This window comes from Augochlora pura, chromosome 8, assembly GCF_028453695.1.
Source record: "Augochlora pura isolate Apur16 chromosome 8, APUR_v2.2.1, whole genome shotgun sequence".
NCBI classification, from domain to species: Eukaryota; Metazoa; Arthropoda; class Insecta; order Hymenoptera; family Halictidae; genus Augochlora; species Augochlora pura.
The window spans coordinates 903,665-920,637 of NC_135779.1; the positions used below are offsets into that span (position 1 = coordinate 903,665).

The window sequence follows — 16,973 nt, forward strand, 5'->3', positions numbered from 1 at the left end:
CGATTCGCTTACGAAGTTCGCCGCGTTTTAGTCGGATTTATCCGGCCGGATTCATTTAACTCTCGGAGCGTTGCGTGCGGAGGCGGTACGCGCGAGATCGCTGCCCCGTCGCGTTTATTTTAGCGGTAGATTTACGTCAGAATGACGGAATCTAAAATTTCGCAAATATTCGGACTGCGGAGGTGCGTTCAGAGTGAATTCGTCTCGATGCATCTATTGCTAAGATCTATCTAAATATATTTATTTTTACGTAGAAAGCTTGGTATTGATTTTCGTGAAAAATCTTATCGACGAGTTCGAAAGAAAATGTCTTAACATAGGAACCTAATAAAAAAATATTACTAAAAATTATTAATATATAGATTAAGGTGTCCACGAGAATTGTATAAGCACAAGCAGAAGCACCGCAGTCCACGAATAAATAAGTGAATAAATTTGACTCGATTGAACGTTGATTTTTCCTACGGATTATTGATGTTGCAATAGCGTTGAAGAATCAGACTGTAAAATAATTTTGAAGGATTCTCCCCTCTCGGTTAATTAAACCGCGGACCGCGCTTTTTCCGAAGCGGCGGCCGCTCGAAAGCATTACTCGAGGAGAGTCTTACTTGAAAGCGGTCGCGATTCTTTGTTGTCTGCGCGTCCCGCAGCAGCTACCCCACGTCGGCCGCGGCACCCCGCGCATCACCCGCCCGGTTTTACGCGCCCCTAAACGTTGGAAATGCAAATAGCAGCGGAATTTCGCGTCGCCGCGTCGCCTCGAAGGAACGTACTCGCGGAGTAATAATTATCGACCATAATCACCCCCGACTGCAGCACCGTCTCTCACCCCCCCGCACGGTCCCTGAAAAAGCAGCGCAGAGGGCTGGCGAAATGTTTTCGTCGGAGAATTCGTTATTTCGCGCGACGGCGCTCTGTAATTTCTCCGATTGTTGGGAATCGAACGCGCGTTCGACTCGCGAGGAGTGCGGAGTCTCTCGGGGCGAGTGCCGGTTTCGGGGACAATCAACCCTCTGGTGGCGAGAATCTGCTCCGCGTTTGTTCCTCGCGCTCGTTTGGGAGTTTCGTTAATGTTCGTTATCATTTCTGGTCATTAATTATTATACAGTCGAGAGAGAGAGAGAGAGAGCAAGAGAGAGCGAGAGAGGACAGATCGATACAAAACTGGCAAAGGAAGCGAGAGGCGGCAGAGAAAAAAATCATTTACCAAAACAGGGAAGCAAGGCGGAAAAGGGGTGCGCTGTCAGGGGGTCCTCGGGGGTGAGGTAGCCGGGAGAGTGGGACGGGAGAAGACTCTCTCCGGGTTTTGATCTCGCTGAGACGCGACTTTGATTCTCGGTCGGGATAAAAAGGGTTGAAGGACCGACACGAGTGGTGTCGTTACTACTTCCAGCATCCCCACGGAATTTAATTTCAAAAGGCGGCGGCCGAGGGGCTCGCGCGGTTCCTCGATATATTCTGCGAGCGGGTGGTTATCGAGCGAGACATGCCGCGTGTTCGCGAGTCCGCGTTTAATTACTCCCCGATCGAGGAAATAAGCAAGGCGACGTTTTCCTAAGCGTTAAATAAAAACTGTGCTTAATAAAACAGTATTGTTTTAAACAAAAAATCTTGCTTCCAGCTTTAATATGAAGAAATATAAAATTTGGTTATTTATACCGGTCGACGCACGGACGCCGCATATATCCGCACTCGTACCGAAAGGGTTAATCTCCGGCATCGTTAAGGTAGCAGTCTATTGTTTCCTCCGCGCCGCCACGTCGGGGCTAGGAATTAACATAGAAAAATTCCAATGGAGCAGTTTTCCCTTGGAGCCGTCGGGAACGGGTTCGGACGGATAGTGGAAGAAGAAAGGCTTAGGGCAACGGCGACAGAGCAACCGGTGTCTCCTTGTCGCCGGAAAGCGTGGAAAGCCTGGCCGCGTTAATACATCATCCGGATTCTGTCTATAGTTTCGCGAACTCTTTTCGGCCGGCAGTTTTCGAGGGTAATTTGTCACGGCGGGTTCTCCCCGTTGTTCCCGCGTGTCGTTGGCCGCCGCGACGAGCGGGGCCGACGACGGATAGGACGCGGTGCGGTGCGGCAATCGCGGCACAAAAGGGAGCACGCGCTAACCACTCTCCGCCCGACCACCCCGGAAGAAGGTCTGCGGCCCGACAACCGCGCGGAATCATTATGCACACTCCGATGAAGATGCTCCTCTGAATAATAATTTCTTTTTTCCTTCCCCCTGGTTCGTTCCCTCTGTCCCCCTCTGCCTGCCCCCTCTCTCGCTCTCTCTCTCTCTCTCTCTCTCTGTCTCTGTTCTCTCTCTCTACCCCCTTTCTCTGTCGTTTGCTTTTATTTCTATCTGTCTCCTCTTTTTCGTTTCGTTGTCAGGCATGTCGTCATTAAAGCTCCTTTTTCTCCACCCCCATGCCGACGTTCCTTCATAGGGGAATGAAAGGAGCACACATAGAGGCACAGAGAGCGAGAGAGAGAGAGAGAGAGAAAACGAGAGAAAGAGGGAGAGGGAGGAGCAACGCTCGATTTTCGTTCGCTTTTGCCACCGTCCGTGTTTCAATACCACGAAAAATTACCGTGTTCCCCATGACTCGTTGGCTTTCAAAGACGCGAACGCCTTCTGCCTGTCGCTTATTCCGCCTTCCACCCCCGCGCATCGGATTACCGTGGTTTCCGCGAGCCTTGCCGTCCCCTTCCTCTCGGTGTCCCCATTGTCGACAAATTTTCGACCGCCTCGCGATAACGTCGCGAGCCTTTGATAATAATTTCTCGAGCTGCGAGGGTGACGCTGCTGCCGCCGCGGACACGTAACCCTCGTCGACGCGTTCCTCGAGAGTCCTCCCCGAAGTCGACGCGATCGAAATCCAGTTTCTCTTGTCTGGATTCGTTAACCGCGCTCGTAGTTTCCGTTCGAACAGTATACCAGCATCGCCGCTGCAACATCCGATATCGCAAATTCCACGGATCCGAAGTCCCAGTGCACCAGAAAACTTTCCATCGACGGACTCGTTCATTAGGAGAGTCATTTCTTGCCCGTCTTGGTTGTTCGTCGAACGGTCCCCGACAGCGGGGGATTAGCATAAACACCGCTCGGGCGGCGCTTTCATTTGAATTTAGTCGCGTCGCTTGTAAACAACGAGCGACAAGGAGTCGCGACGCGATGAACGAGTCGTCGCGATAGGACCGTCCCTGGATGTGCACGCTGCTCTTTCGGCGTGTAGAGTCCTCTTCGAGGAGGGTCCGCGCGACGCGGATAATTTTTCAAGGTTTATCTCGGCTTTCCCAGCAGCCTGATTTTGTCCGGAGCGACCGGCAAAAGAGACGAGAAGTTTGCGGGCGAGTCGGGACAACCAGCTGCCCCCTCCGGTGAATTATGAGATTTAATTTAGAAGAAAGGCAACACCTTTTATCTTTCTCGGACGTTTCCGAGACGATGGGACGGTCTCCGGCTTGATACGGTCATTGGTTTCTCGGGGCAAGACAGTGGGTGTGTGTGTGGAGATCGATCGTCGACGAAGAGAGCTACCGGCGGAGCTCTCTCGATTAAACCGCCGAAAGGAGCACCGATCGGTCATCGCATGGTCATCTCGGTGGTCGTTAATAGACTAGGCAATCTTATGCGAAATAGAAACTGTTCTACTTGATTGTAAGAGAATCAAATGTGATGAACAAGTCTTTCCCCTTTTTTAATCAATTTTGTATATTGTACATGACATAAAAATATTCTCAAAGTCTTCTGGTGATTTTAGAATTTTTTTTCGGTCTAATCATTAGTTGTTTCGTGGATCAAGCGACGATTTTACCATCGTTGCGATCGGAAGGTTGATCCTCTAGATCCAAATCTCTCTGCACTTACAAATCCCCGACTCGCTGGTCGAACATCGCCAAGCCAAGAGAATTCTCTTAAACGAATTCCGATCGGCGCGGATGTTTACTCAGTATCTTCCCAAGAAGCCATAAGCGTGCAAAAAACGACGGCGAAGCAGACATTAAGGACTCGGATTACCATGAAAACCCCAGAGCTCCTCGAGCTTTCAAGCAGCTTTCCTCCGCGTCGGGAAGCTCCCGGATCCCGAGAGCGTCGAATGCATCGCGATGCACCGAATAACAAGAGAAAAATCAGTCCGCCCGAGGTGGATGGCGATGGGACAACGAGATAGATCCTCTCTCTCTCCTGCTCTGCAAGGATCTCTCTCTCTCTCTCTCTCTCTCCGGGAAATATATATCGGATGTTCTCGCAGGCTTGGATTCGGGCACGTTCGAACGTTCCCACCCGGTAGAACGTGGCACGTAAAACCCGGACAGATAGAGCAGAGAGCAGAGAGCTCCTCTTCTTCTCTTGACTGGTCCGAAACCAGTCCTGCCACCGCCCATCCGTGACCCCAGACCCCGTCATCCGGTCGCTTGCTCGCAGCCGCGCCGCTCTCCTCCACTTCGCTCCTCCTCGCTCCTTCTCTCTCCCCAAGCCGGCCCCACGCTTCCTCGCTATCCTCCTCCATGATGTTTTAATTAAGTCGATCCCTATTCGATAGAGAGCCTATCCGGCCTCCACCTCCGCGTGTCAAACCTTTTTACCTCGCTTATTACCGGCCCGATTGTTTGCCAACTGTTCTTCGCTGTTTAACACCTTGTCCGCCCGTCCTTTTTAGTCCGCAGGCCCTCGTTGTCGTCGTGCCCCGGGGTTAAGGGTGAACGAAGGAGCTCTCTCTCTCTCTCTCTCTCTCTCTCTCGGTGTGTACGAGTTGGATAGATTGTTTGTTGATCGTACGCGCGCGTTCACCACCGCGCAGCACGCCTTCTTGTTCTCGGCTGAATTTCCTTTCGGTGTAATTGTTGGTGTTGGTTGAGGCCCGAAGAGACGTTCGAGATGAACGTCGGGGTTTCGTAACTAGGTAAACCGTCTTGTTCTTCCCCGTGTTTGGCAACAGAGTAGGGGGAGAGGAATTAGATTGTTCGGCAAATGTGTGCCCAAGTTGCACACCTCGCTGTACCCTAAACTATTCTGCTAGCTAGTCCTCGTCGTTTACGTCGATCGGGCGTCGAACGCTCGGCTAATTAACCGGCCGACGGATTTCGATCTTTACGCTCATCGAAACAGAAAACGTCGTTTTTACTTCTTCTCAGCCAGGATGCTAACTAGTTGAGAAGTATGCTTTGGTATTCTTTACTAAATAATATGTTAGATGGATTGCGCTATAATTACGGTAACTCGTACTGTTTTCGAGACTGCGCCGACCAGCTGGTTAAAGAGAAAGTCGGAAGGAAAGAATTGATCGGGAAAACAGGCCGACATTCCGGCAGTGGCACGCGCAAAAGCGAATAATTTGCGTCTGGAAGTCCTGGGCGAAAGCTCGGAAACACAGAGAGAAGGAGAGAGAGCGAACTTCCCGATGGAAGTTGATCGATTTTCGTGGAGCCGCGGTTCCGGAAGGAGAGAGAGAGTCCCGGGTCTTTTGAGCAGCGTACCGCCTAACAGTTCCATTTGGCCACACCTCGGAGCCCGGCCGCGTTAACTTGGCCCCGGCGTTTGTCCCTTTCATCCGCGATTTTCGTGGCCCTGTGCCCTAACTTTCTCTCTTTCTCTCTCTCCCCGGCGACCCGCGCTTTTAATTAAGCCGCGGCGGCGGCTTAATATATTTTCAAACGAGACATCGCGACGTTTTTCGCCCGTCGGTTGCGCGCGAAAGGCGAGGCCAAGAAACGGGATTAACGCGCCGCAAGAGCGGCGGCAACCCTTTGAGAGGTCTCGCGAAAAACTGAAAGAAACCACGCTTCGTCTGCCGGCTAAACTTCTCGCGACTGCCGACGCCTTTCCGGATCCGCCGCGAGAGCCCCGTCACAATAACCCGGATTATTTCTTTTCTCACCCCGGCCGCCGCCGCACCTTTTAATTAACCCTGTTTGCGGCCACACGTGTTAACCCTTTGCTCCGTTGTAATTTCACTTTACGCGGACCCTCTCCTTTTATCCTTTCCCGCCTCGGATGTTTTCTTTTGTGTACTGAAACGAACCGGCTAAAGATGTTTTAACGGGTTAATTAGGATTGTTTCGCAAGTGCTGCCGGCATTGTCTCGGACGCAGAAAGGATGAGAGGACGATTTGCACGCAGAGAAGATTTTCGACGAAGGGAGACGATCTTTTGCGGGGCTGTGTCTAAGACGACTCGCCTCGTCCGACTATTCCACCGATTGTACCACTTGCCAGTGGCTCGGGTCGATGGCGGCACCGACGAGACGTTAACGGCCATAAACCAACAGTTTCCTACCCCTCGGCGATCACTCGCTCATGTTGCCCGCATTCGCCGCGACGTTATCAACGGAATTGTCGTCGTTATTCGTTCACACGCCGCACCGGTATTATTAACCCCTTGCGCTGTTACAACGGGTGTCAGACCCGTTACGAAGGCTCAAAGTCTAAGAAATAAGTGGGGACTTACGAGAAATAAAAATGATCGTATAAGGGACATTATACTTATTAAAAAATTTCGCCACCACGCAATCATTGGCGAGGAAAAGAACAAACCCGGATAAAAACAATTAGGCTCGATTAAACGCCAGCTTGTACCCAGCGCCGTCGAACGCCGCGAAATTTCGTGCAAACTGTTGCCGATGTTTCACGCAACAGATCGAGCAGTAATTCTAGCTTGTTCGAACGAGCCAACGGTATCGCGAGCACCGCTTCCGCCGCGATATACAAGCGAGATTGAAAACGCGGAATCCGGACCTTTTTAACGGCAAAAAATCCCGCGAAGCAAATCCCAATAACGTCGGCCGGCCGGCTTCGCGTACACGCTACTCTCCCCTCGTTGACGTTACAAAAAACCGGATCGCGGCGTTTCGCGTTTCGTTCGCCGGCGGCGCGCGACGCGCTCCCGTTTCCAACGAAATTCCGGGTCCCGGCCCGATGTAAACAGCTACGGTGACAAAGGGTTAATTAACACCGCTGGCCCCCGGCCCTCCGAAACACCGTTCACGTGCTCGCGAGCCTCGCGCGCCCCGTTTTCGAAAGCGGCCGACCTTTCCCGCGCTCTTCGACCGAGTCGAAAAATAAAAACTGCGGAACCAGTTGAACTAAAAAAAAGTCCTCCCACGTTGTTCAGCGAGCCATTGGCTATCCTAGAAAATAAAAATTCGAGCTTCGGAGCCGATAGTTCGCAGCTGGAAGTGCTAAACCGATCATAACTCGCGCATAAAGCCTTTAACTACGAAACCATTGTTCGAGCCGACGTAAAAGCTTCTCCCGGCCGGAACAAAAACTATTTTCCATACACTGCAACGCGCGTGTAACGGTAAAAAGAATCCGACGTTAACTGCGCGGGGTTTCGGAAATAAATTCGGCAGGCTGGTGTTATTTTTAGACCGCGCGAGATTCGGTCCTCGAACGGCGGTTCCCAAAAACAATGATTACCGCGCGAAGGAAAAAGTGGGGAGCCCGCCGCCGTCCGGCGAATTAAATCGGCGGCCGGTCGAAGCGTCCGTAACTCGCGGTTAATTAAAAGGACTAATTAAACAAACACCACGGTTTATAAACGCGATTTGCCGCGTCGTGTTGCGGTAGGCGGGCGCGCGCGGGTCGCGCCGCGCTTTCAAATTGAATTATTCCCGTTCCGAGCGGACAGTGGACGAGCGTCGGAATCGACTTTTATAGACTGACCCGGTTTCAACCACCCTGCTTTCTTCCTTTTTTCCGTTTTTGCTTTTTGTTTTTGCCACCCCTCCCCACTCCCGGCCGCGAGGTGTACGCGTGTCGCCGCGGTTGCTCGTTATTCGCCTCGCCTCGCCGGCTCGCTGTCCGATACGCGTGTTTTCCATTCCGCAAATAATGCAGCGTTTGCGTTACGCTTTGCGGAAACGCGACCGCGTTGCCCCGTTCACGCCGTTTCTGTTTCTTTAACGAATTTACAGAAATAACTTGCGGAATTGAGCACTTTTTTCTATCGGTCGCGAGCGATCTTAGAGAATTTTTTTTCAAATTACTATCGGTCGCAGGGATTTGAAATTTACTGAGTTTGTTAAGGTAACCGTGCAGAATATATAGTATTTTTTTTAGGAGAAAGCATTGACTATTCCGTCCCTGATTTTCGGCGAAATCCACGGACTATTTGCCGTAGAAACGAGCCATCGTAAAACCGTATTCGCATGTCAGGTGGGTCCGTGTGGTGTTCGCCACTGTCGCGTTCGATTAAAATATCGTCGGCCGACGAGGAACGCAATTAACCGTCCAAGGGAAGGAAGGAGCATCGTCACGGAAGCCTTTCAACGTCGACGTCGAGGCTAACGAGCTTGCAAGCTGCGCGAGTGTCGCGTGATCGCGATACGTCGTTTTCTCTTTTTCCCCTCTTTCCTCCTCTTTTTGCAGGTCACGTATCCTCCGCGGACGTTCTTCGTTTCGGGGAAACGAGAGAATGCGCGCGCGAGAGAGAGAGAGAGAGAGAGAGTGAGAGAGCACTTTGAATTTTTGTTCCAATTTGCGAAATTGCCGGCGAGATTCCGGCCAGACGACGCAGGAGCATTAATTGGTCCCCAGCGTCCTTGAATCGAGTCGCGCGCGCGCCACGGTAGCTTCAACTTGGAATCGGATTATGGGAATCGTCTACTCCACCTGTAAGGAGATTTCGACGTCTGGAAACTATTGTTATTCCGTTAATTTCGAAAGTTACGCGACGCCGGAGCTGATCAACGATTCGGATCCGGTCTCTCGCCGCTAAGTGCTCGCGAACATTTTTCCTGGGAAACCGAACCGAAGCTCCGGCTCCCTTTCTATCGGCCCTTCGACATTCACATGCTTCACCGTTCGCTCATGCGTTCGTTTCTACTGTCAGACATCGTAGTACTAGATGCGCCGGGTGTCGAAAATTTTAATTGCATTTTCGTGGAGGATTATTTGTATCTAGGCATTGCCTAGCTGCGATTGTTTTAGCATAGTAACTTTAGATTGCCATATCATCGGTATTCGCCGCGATTTTTCGTTTAGCTTTACGAATAAATTTCTGTGGCGATACATTTATACAAACCGAGTATCATCGAGGTTCGAACATACTAAAGGAATCGACGAAGGATTTAATGCAAGAGACCTCAACTTTCCAGCTTGCTTCTGTTCTTTGTTAATCATTGGCGGTCGATCGTAGAGGATTTTTGGTGGGTCTCGTCTCGGCGGTCGAGTGGAAATCGCAAACGGCGTGGAAACAGGTGCGACACGCGGAGAGGAGCCGGCCGGTTCGCGGAACAGCGGCCGCTGGTAGGAGAAAACGATCGAAGATACCGATGACCTTGGTGTTAATACCCGAGGCGGCCGGTCCTCTTCTCTCGTCCTTGACTTTCGTACGATCCTCCCGTAGCTCGGTAGTGAGCCGGTTGGTAGTCCCAGTCGACCTCATCGGCCGTCCCTGGGGAGAAGAAATGAGGAATCGACCGGCCGCGGCTCTGCAGCCGCAGCCGCCGGGAATCGCACGCATACCCCGGGTAGGTTCGGGTGCGATGAACCCGATAATGCCGGCCTGGCCCGACGTAAAATCGTCCTGCCGTGACGTATTCCACGCTCGCCGTGTCCCTCCTCCTTTCCCACCTCCTCCTCCTCCTCCTCCTCCGTGTCCTCCATGTCCTCCTGCTCCTCCTCGTCCTTCTCCTCTCGCGCGCTTTCTGCGAATCTTGCCGTTATTATTGCCGTCTCTGGCTGGCGAACTGATCGCCAGACACGGTCGCCCCTCTCTCTCTCCCTCTCTCTCTCTCTCTCTCTCGTCTCCTCCCCTCTCCTCTTCACTCGTCGCCATACAGAGCCCCCTGTCCGCTGTGTGGGTGGGAATACTTGAATATCTGCGGGTCCGGCGTCTTTCCTCCTATGCACATACTTCTCTGAGGCCAACTCCGCGATTGCTCTGTAATAGATTTCTGCGAATTTTCTTCCGCGACTTCCCCGGCTCGATTCTGCATAGGTTATCCTAGACGGGGGCCTGCGAAACGCCTCGAATTTCTGACAACCGGGCGGGTAAACGTCGCGTTCCGGACCGTGCAGGGTTAATTCCATTCTGGACGTTGCTCCTTTCTTTTTTAAATCGTTTACAGCGAGCCGGAGAATCGGCGGATCTTAACGGGTCAAGTTGATACTCGAATTCCTGGATATTCGCGGAGAAAATTCTAGCGAGCTTCCACCTGGGTTTATTTTACAGAGTTGAACCTCCACCGTCGTCCTGGAATAGGTAGACACGGGTGATTGGTTTAAATTGAATTACTGCGATCATTCGAGTCGAAAAGTTAAAAAATCTGGAGTAAAATTTCCGTCGACATTCGACATGCTGTATATTCCAGAAAAAAAATCGTATGACTATCTATTCGTGCTCGTTCTAAAGGGTAAAGTCTCTAGATTTGTTAAAAAATTAGGATAATTTTTTCAGACGTGTGCAGGAGTTTGAAAGCGGTCGAACCTCGAATATCGGCGATCGGAATCAATCTTTCGAGAAGCAGAAACGATTTTCGGCGACGGTCTCGCGGCGACCGCAGCTGTTGGGCCGCGGTTCGCCGGCTCGTAAATTTCCGTGTACCCATTAGAACTGGTTTTCATCGTCCCGTGACCCGGCGTGCGTCGAGCCCTCTCGCGCGCCGTAGCCGAGCCGAACGCGCGTCGAACTTCTCGCGTGAAACGCTTTAATCCAGCCGTGAGCACGTGCTCTCGGCATCCGATCGTCACTCGCGCGATTAATCACTCTATTACATTAATCCGCCGGCGCAATTTATCTCGTGGGACGCGCCGGCCGCACGCATAATGGCTGAAATCCTACGGCTACCGGCGTGTCCTGCCCCTACCAAGCTCTCTCTCTCTCTCTCTCTCTCTTTCTCTCTCTCTCTCTCTTCATCAACGGACCCAGTCCGGAGTGCTGGCACTGGCTTTCATCCTGTCCGCGGGGCAGCTCGCGCCGCTCCTAATTTACCTATCGTCATTTTCGGCCCAGGCAGCTCGCTAGCGAAACGCCATTCTCGCGCACTTTTCCCTGCGGTTCACTCGAACCTCCAAATCATTTGCTCACCGCACTGAGCACGCTTTTCCCTCAAATTGATTTTTAGTGTTCTCAAAAATCTCTTAACACCTTCCCTGCCGAGCTGTATTTAGTCGACTCTTCATTCTCGTCAATTGAAGCTTCAAAAATCAGTATATTACGTTTATTTATCAATTATTGCCAATATATCTATGAAGCAGAATTATTACGGATCTATTCTTTTCGTGAAAATTATTTCTTGGTTATAAAATATTTTCATTATTTTTTACTATTTTAATTATTCTTTTAACGTATTGAATAGCTATTTAAGCGTGTACCACCAGTGGTACAGTTTATACTAATCGAGTACAAACCAACGAAGCACAAATCATTTTAGCGCAGTTAAAATTGAAATTAACGAAATACAAAGTTAATTGGACGATCGCGGTGAGGAGCGACGACAAAATTGCGGCCGCTAATGATAAAATTGCGGCGCGACTTTCGGCGAAGGCTGTTCGGGAGGAGGCTATCTCGTCCGATCGCGGCGGCGCAATTTGCAAGTCTCGCCCCGCGTGTCCTCGGGGCACAGAGGCCTGCGTTTTATTTTCGCAGACGCGCGGGTGATGAATGCGCTCGTCGCCGCGGCGAGCGGAGCAGGTGTTACATAATGCAGGAGACAATCTGAAATATATATGTATACGCGTCTATACGTCGGCCGTGGTGTATATATATATATCTATATAGACATTATCGTCAAGGATCCTCTGTGCCCGACGTCGACAAATTTTTCTTGGTTTCCTCCGTCCTCGAGTTCATTTGGCTTCGCGTCGTTTTCCTCGTTTCTACCCCTCCAATCTCGCGGTAATTGGGGGATTTCAGCGACGGCCGGCGCGGTTTTTGTCGACTCCTCGCCCGCCGTTGTTTAATTAAGACTTTCGTCGATTAGTCGCCTCGTTATTCTTCCGTCGTTATTCGTCGTCGTCGTCAGTTGTAAAAAAATGATACGCTGGAAAAACCCGGAAACAAACGATCCTGATTGCGCCTCTCGATGCGGCTCCGTCCGCCATTTCCGAAGCGGCGTTCGCTTTTTCGAACGCGGAATAAACATAATAAAATAGACGATAAACAGCCGGTAAAGATACGCGGAATGTTTGCCGTGGAAAAGTCGCGACGCGTACGCGGAAACGCGGCGAACAAACGGTCCTGATTGCGCGCCTCGATATTTCTCGGAGCTCTTATTAGTTTCGAACGCGCCGCGCGCCTCGGCAAAGAGAGCGCGACCAAATAAATAACAAATAAAGGACGTGAAAAATATTTAGGAAATCGGAAAAAGTCCCTGGCTCTACGATGAATATTCGCCGGTCGGCTGAACTCGGAAATGGATCGCGGCCAGGTGTCGGCGGCGTCATCTCGAGGCGGACGGCGTCCGAGGCGGGATATCGTTTTCAAGTATTAGGGCCGGCAGCATTAATTAACAGTAAATCCGCACGAGCATATCCGCAGTCCGTGGCCGGCCATCAGGATATCTTCCTGGCTCGTCCCGCGAGCCGTCTTCGAAGCCGATCGATGACCGATCGACCTCGTTTCGCAGCCTCGTGGCCAAGCCTCGATTGATTTTTCCTGGTGTTCACCTGTGCTAGCGCCGCGAGCATCGGAATTCCGCCTTTCTCTACCCCCCTTCCAGGTGACCCTCCTCCTCCCCTTCGCCGACGATCCCCCGGCCCCCTTCCGCCTTTAATTACGACACCTCGCCGCCGCTTGATCAATTAACGCGAGCCACGAGCCGAGTCGAGTCGAGACGCGGCCGCGTCACTCGCTCGGAGACGTTACCCACGCGAATCGTTTCGAACTTCGCGCGCGTGTCACGGCCTGCGGAAACATGACTCGGTTCGCATAGCGGAGGCTGTGCGAATATTAGAATTTTCTATGTGGATCGCGAGACATTAGAAATTAGACGTCGATGTTTAACCCTTTCGGTACTGTGCTTGATAAGACAATGTTTTTTAACAAAACGTACGAAGGGAAGGACGTAGGCAGAAGGGGCGCGGAGGCTGGGAGAGCTGGAAACGGCCAGGCCTTGCCTCGGTGACAGAGCAAGAGGCTCGAAAGGGTGGCGAGACTAGCGACAGGGGGTGCAAAGAGATCCGGGGCGGCGAAGAAGGGAGAGAAGGAATAGAATGGGGTGGGAAGATAGGGAACGGGGTGGGAAGAGAGGGAATCCGCGGGAAGAGAAACAGGCATGACAGGAGAGAGGGAGCGTGAGAGAAAGAGAGAGAGAGGGAGAGCGCGGCTGCAATAAGAGCAGAAACATCGGTGCCAGATGAGTGTGCCGTGCCGTGAGTCATGCCGCATTCAGTCCTCGACTTTTCTCTCCCCGCAATAAAACTCGGTAATATTACCGGGGTAATCTGCCCCGTGGGTGCGTCCGGTTGCGAATTCACCCGCCGGTAATTAAAGTCTCTCTCCTTTTCCCTCCTTCTTCCAGCAGTCTTTTTCTCTCTGTCTCTCGTTCTCCCTTATCCTCCGTCTCATCCTCCTCCTCCTTCTCCTCCACCCGCAGTCCTACAGGGTTCCAGCCGATACGCGATAGGAGGACGCGTCGCCGGAAGTTCTTCCATGCAGCCCTGTATCGTCGCGCGACAAAATGAACTTTTTCTTTTTCATTCGCGGCTTGATGAACTGCCTCCCGTGTCCTCCGGCGACGGGGATGTCGCGGGCGCCGCGGGCTTGGTTACGCGAGTGCCTGTGTTCGATTTGACCCGGAGTGTTATATTACACGGCTCTTGTACGTTGGGGAAAATTTTTTGGAAAAGTTACTGGACCTTTATTAGATACGGATACGTTTGTTCAAGGTCTCGTTACTCTGATAGTTTTCAAGATTTTGTTGTGAAAAAATTAGGATAGAGTGTATAGAGTATATGATTTTAACCCCTCGCACTAACGAGTTAGACTCGTGATACAAATTTCACGAGAGATCTACCAAATACGCTAACATTATTATTTTATTTAAAATCGAAGAACACTGCTCGTGGTTGACGAAGAAGGAAAAGCGCGCGTTTCGCAGGCTAAAGAGACCGTAGGAGAAAAAGAAAAATCCTTGAAACAATTATCGCGTAGCCAGGAAAATTAGCGCATCGGCGCTAATGATCGAAGCAGCGGCCGATCATCCTCTCCTCCCCCGGGGCGCTTTATTCGCGGCCATCTTTAATCCTCCGCGGCCGTAAATGTATTTAAACGCGCTGGTTGTGTCGCGGCCGTGAACGGCGCGCGTGAAAAACGTAATTACCGCGTCGTCGAACGGTTTATCCGGGACGAAATCTCCGCGAAGCGGAACGCGTGTCCATTCAGAAGGGATTACACGAGCGTTTAGCGACAGCACCGCGACGCTGCTCGGCCGTTAGTCAAGCCCGGGCCACCCCTTTACGCGGAACCGAATTGCACTTCGACGAGAGGGCTGGCCCAGTAATCTGCCCCTATTCAGCTCGCACCCCTAAAACCCAACCCCCCTCCGCGCGTGCCCCGCGCTACGTCCCCGCCGACGAGAGACGCCCCTATTGCTGCTTTGGTCGCGTATCATCTCGCTCGCCGGTTTTACAAATAAATTCGGGACGCCCGAGACGGCTCGTAAATTACTGCCGGAGACAAAGAAACGGCCGTCGCGATCACGACGAAATTTATTTCTGAAACGATTTTGACCGTGGCAAATTTTCATTATGCGAGTGCTATCTACTCGTTTCTGTCGTAGATGCGTGAGACTCGCGGTATATTATTTCTATTAAAAATTGGAACGTTCCAACGGTGTTCGAGTAGCTAAAAAGATAATTAAGTAGACGACGCTATGGACAAAATTCTGGCATAGTGCAAAGGATCTTTGCTTGTTAAGAATTCTTTGGAAAATCGTAATGGCTTAAAATCGCTACAGAGATTAATTCTGGTCACTCTAATGGTACTATAGGAATAATTTAAGTACAACGAGAGCAAAAGGGGACGGCGGGAATAATTCGAATACAAACGAAGAAATTTTACCGCCCTTATGCCACGATCGTTTAATGCAGAAAAGAAGTGGTTTCGGTAATATTCCGCCGCTTCGTGGACGTCGCTGGTAAAAACGTTATCGCCTAGAGGCGACTGGGAGCCACTGGCCTAGATCGCGGGAGATTACGCGGCCTTTAAATCTCCATACCCATCGAAACGTCAATTCTCATAATTCTCCTCGGTCAAATTGAATAGAAAGGCAGCACACGGTGCGCGCGTCTCGGCCCGGCCGAGGCGATCTCGACGGTGTGTGTCCACCTCTTCCCTTTTTCTACTCGAATACAGGACAGGTTCCCCGCTCGTCCGAAGTTTCATTTAAAACAGGTTCCGGAGCGCCGTTGGCCTTATTATTAACCATCGACGCGACGGCGGGAGCGCGTACGGGGGCACCGCCGCGAATGCAATTTGTCGTCGGCGACGGCCGTTCGCGGTTTAATGTCCCGCTCGATCCGTTTAATAAAATCTTAATAGTGTTTCAATCGCCGGCGCGCACCGCTCCCGAAGTATTCCCATCCGTTTATGGGGACGCGCCCGCGACTCGTTCGAAATTCAGCGAATCGTGGGTATTCTCATCGAAAAACGCGAAATTGTTTCTCTGGACATTTTTGGATATTTTCTTAACGTCGACGAAGTTTTTCGAAACGGGCTACGGGCTAATTATTCTAATTATCGTAAGAATTACTTTTAATACACGCGTCGAGTAGGAAGCGTCGTAGTACGCGTGTACTATCTTTATAAATAATTCAGCGTTGGGAACAGCATAGCTTTGCAATTAGGTGTATTTTTGCAAGAAATCTCCGCGATGTATAATACTAGGGGATCGAGATGATCTATGGGACGCCGACGACTGCGATTCGGCAGATTTCCGGCATAATTTCCCGCGAATCATCGTCCATCTCCGACGGAAGAATATGCCCCGCTAACGACGCGAATATTTAGTCGGAACCGCGATTAGAATTCCTTTTCAGTTTCTCGGCTTTCCATTTTTCTTGGACCGCTTCCGCGCCCCGGGAAACTTTGATCGTCGAAATTTGAATATGTTTTCCGAGTTCGCATGATTTACGAGGCGCTCTGTCTATTTTCCAGGCCTGAAGTACCTTCATTCCGCCAGGATTCTGCACAGGGACATCAAGCCGGGCAACTTACTGGTGAACAGCAACTGTGTACTTAAGGTAACTATTTCACCCGTTTTCGAACTCGGCTTCGCGACCCTCGACTGATCTGATTATGCTGAAATCTATCGTCGTCCGAGACGAAAGTCTCGATTACGGAGACTTTCGAAATCGGAGCCGCGACTTTAAAAATCAGAACGCGATAAAATATAATTTAGAAAATTTGACCGTGTCGCTAAAAATCGAGGCTGAAAAAAATTCTCGATTTATCCCCGTTGTTTCGTAAAATGTTGCCGCGACGTCGATAATCGGCCGATTTTTCGAACCGATCGAACGCTGGCATCATTATGCCATTATTCGCATCGCGAATAATTTGTCTGCGCCGCAGATCTGCGACTTCGGACTGGCCCGAGTGGAGGAAACGGACCAGAACAGGCCCATGACCCAGGAAGTGGTGACGCAGTATTATCGTGCCCCGGAAATCCTGATGGGAGCGCGATACTACACGGACGCCGTGGACGTATGGAGCGTCGGCTGCATTTTCGGCGAGCTACTCCGCCGGAGGATCCTCTTCCAGGCACAGAGCCCCGTGCAACAGGTTAGTCCTTTTTCCTCTGGTTGAATCATTAACGCGTCTATTATCATCCCGCCACGTCCCCGCCAACAATAAGAGATTCATGAAACGCCCGGGACAATTTCTTTCGCTGTCGCCGAGAAAATCGCTGACGAGACTCGAAGGATTTCATCGTCGACGCCCGGAGACTCTCGGGATTTCTGTCGCGCTTCCAGGATGGATCTCCGTCCTGCCTTGGCTCTCTTAGGAACCGCTAGTACATTTGTCAAACTAGATATAA

The 16,973-nt window shown here is 51.2% G+C and overlaps 1 protein-coding gene across 5 annotated transcripts in view; it reads left to right on the forward strand.

Moving 5' to 3' along the window:
• The window catches only part of Nmo (serine/threonine-protein kinase nemo), a 170,534-nt gene that overhangs the window by 126,509 nt on the left and 27,052 nt on the right, over positions 1–16,973 (forward strand). For all 5 annotated transcript variants that reach the window (XR_013494676.1, XM_078188342.1, XM_078188344.1 and 2 more), the window contains exons 5-6: positions 16,094–16,179; positions 16,508–16,717. Coding sequence is in view for 4 of the 5 variants with exons in the window: in XM_078188342.1 (XP_078044468.1) it covers positions 16,094–16,179; positions 16,508–16,717 (296 nt within the window). In the remaining variant the exon portion in view is untranslated. The remainder of the gene's footprint in view (positions 1–16,093; positions 16,180–16,507; positions 16,718–16,973) is intronic.